The sequence below is a fragment of the Nanorana parkeri genome, unplaced genomic scaffold, assembly GCF_000935625.1.
Source record: "Nanorana parkeri isolate BGI_ZX_2015 unplaced genomic scaffold, ASM93562v1 scaffold433, whole genome shotgun sequence".
NCBI lineage: Eukaryota > Metazoa > Chordata > Amphibia > Anura > Dicroglossidae > Nanorana > Nanorana parkeri.
In genome coordinates, this window is record NW_017306701.1 from 916,660 (window position 1) to 919,016 (window position 2,357).

At 51.9% G+C, this 2,357-nt stretch overlaps 1 protein-coding gene across 1 annotated transcript in view; it reads right to left on the minus strand.

The window, feature by feature from the left end:
* Window positions 1–207, minus strand: part of XKR4 (XK related 4) — a 249,093-nt gene extending 248,886 nt beyond the window's left edge. Inside the window, exon 1 of the mRNA XM_018560126.1 lies at window positions 1–207. This exon is cut by the window's left edge and continues 1 nt beyond it. Coding sequence (XP_018415628.1) covers window positions 1–169 — 169 coding nt within the window. The 5' untranslated portion in view covers window positions 170–207.
* Between the last annotated feature and the right edge of the window lie 2,150 nt (window positions 208–2,357).

Below are 2,357 nucleotides of genomic sequence, written 5' to 3' on the forward strand. Positions count from 1 at the left end.
AGCAGCACCGGGAACCTCCGTCCGAGCATCCCCCGTCCCCGGCGCCCGAGCCCGGCTGCGACCCCGAAACCAATCCCTGCACGGAGCCCGAGTGATCCGAGTTCTGCAAAGGGGTGAAGGCAACGTCGTTCTTCTTCATCTTCAGCATCCCGTCCGACTTAGCGGCCATGATGATTTAAAGAAGGGGATATCCAAAAAAAAAAAGAATAAAAAAAAATAAAAAGGGGGTAAAAAAAATGAGCGATGGGTATTAGGGGTGAGAGGAGAGAGAGAGAGGGAGAGAATCCCTCCTTTATGTGACAGCGCTCCTTTCCTCCGGCCCCCTCCCCTTCCCTCCGCCTCCTCTTCTCGCTCCCCGTTACAGCCGTGCACGGTGGGCCGGGCCGAGCAGAGCGCCGCCTGTCTGCTCACCCTGCAGCCACACTGCCTGGACCACAGCCCTCCTCCACCGGCGGATGGGGAAAGAGATGAGGTCATCCCTCTCTCCTCTACCTCCCCCGTCTATCGCTGTCAGTGCAGGAGAGAAGAAGGGAAGAAAGTGCAAGTGGAGGAGGAGGAGGAGGAGGAGGGGTGAACCGAGGATAGAGGGACCCACAAAGCACAATGAACCGAGGACGGCCCTTTATCCAATTCAATCAGGGATCACCCCCCTCCCTGCGCGCTTGGTACGGTGGGTGGACTCGCTGCTCCGGCAATTCATTGATGAGACAGAGAGAAGGGTGATTCCATCCGGAGGTGAAGAGAACCTGAGATCGCTGGAGCATCGTGCCTAATGCGGCTCCTCGGAGGATCTCCATTCATACGCTTCATAGATAGCGCACGGTGCCATTGTGCTCCTTCATCCGCATTGTCATCCCCCATCTGGAAATCCACACGGCTTAAGAGTTGTGGAAGCTGAATAATGTGTTTCATTCATTGGCCGGGGAGGGCTGGAGGTTTACTCCCAATGACCTTGAGCAAGTAATTTAATAATGCAAGAACTTCTTTTATATTAATACCCTCGCTGAACTTGTTCCCTAAAAATGCATTAGGTGTAATGTCTGTTATGTCCGGGGACTCATAGCATTGGCTCTTCAAACAAAGCGGATCTTTGACTGTGTTCACATAGTGCACAATTCTTTATGGGACTGTGCAAAAATTCGAGAAGGAATCTTGTATGTATAACATTGGATAGTGTATGTTTTCAAAGCAACCATTATAATACACACACACACACACATATATATATATGTACATTTACACACACACACACCACCCCTATATATCATAAACAGTCCTTAAACACCATATATACCACCCCTATATATAATAAAGGGCCCGTATATACCATATATACCACCCCAATACATCATAAAGGGCCCCTATGCGCCCTATAGATGACCCCCTATATATTATAAACGGCCCTTATACGCCATATATACCACCCCTATATATAATAAACCACCCTTATACACCATATCTACGACCTCTATATATCATAAACGGCCCTTATACACCATATATACCAGCGGTCGTCAACCGGTGGTCCGCAAGAAAAGTTTGGTGGTCCCTGGGCCCCTCTGATGCCGTGCAGGCTGGCCCGTCATTGAAGCAGCACAGAGGCTCCAGGGCTGCCTCTGACTGTCTCAAGCAGCGGGTGTCACAAGGAATTCGCGGCTCTCAGTACATTGCGGGCTCTGCAGGAGACGGGGCATCTCGTCAGTACCCGGACTGAGCAGGCTGCGAAGGTGGCACCGCTCCCTCCATCCACCCGCACCTATGTATGTGTATATATAGATATATTCTCATTTTTGTGTGTGTGTACGTACACACACACACGTGTATTTAGGTTTTGTGCTGCCCTAGGCAAGACGAAATTCGGCAACCCCCTCAATCTAAATCTGTCCCACCCCTGCCTGTTCAAGACATTTTGCGTAACCTTTCAAGTTGCTGGGCGCGGCTTCCGACAGGTTGCACTATTAGGCCTCATTCAGCTTAGAGCCCCCCTGTACAGTTCCATGCGGCATGCATGGTCGTAAGGGGTCGTTCCCGGAAAGGACAGGTGTTGCGTGTGATTGTACGCAGCAGCCTGTTCTTCTTTATGAAGGGATGCGGCCGTACTCTGCCCTACGCTTACCCACCCTGCACGTCCGTGCGGGTGTCCATACTCATACACAGACAGGATGGATCCTGTCTGTGTCCGAGCACAGACACCCGCATGGATGTGCAGTTCGGGTGTGCATACGGCCGCATCCTCCCATAGGGAAGAACAGGCTGCTGCGTACAAGGGAGCTGCGGCTAGCGCTCTGATGCAGTCCAGGGAGCCGCTCTGGGATCCGAAGGCATTGTGGTCAGGATGATGAAGAGCCGCTCGGCTC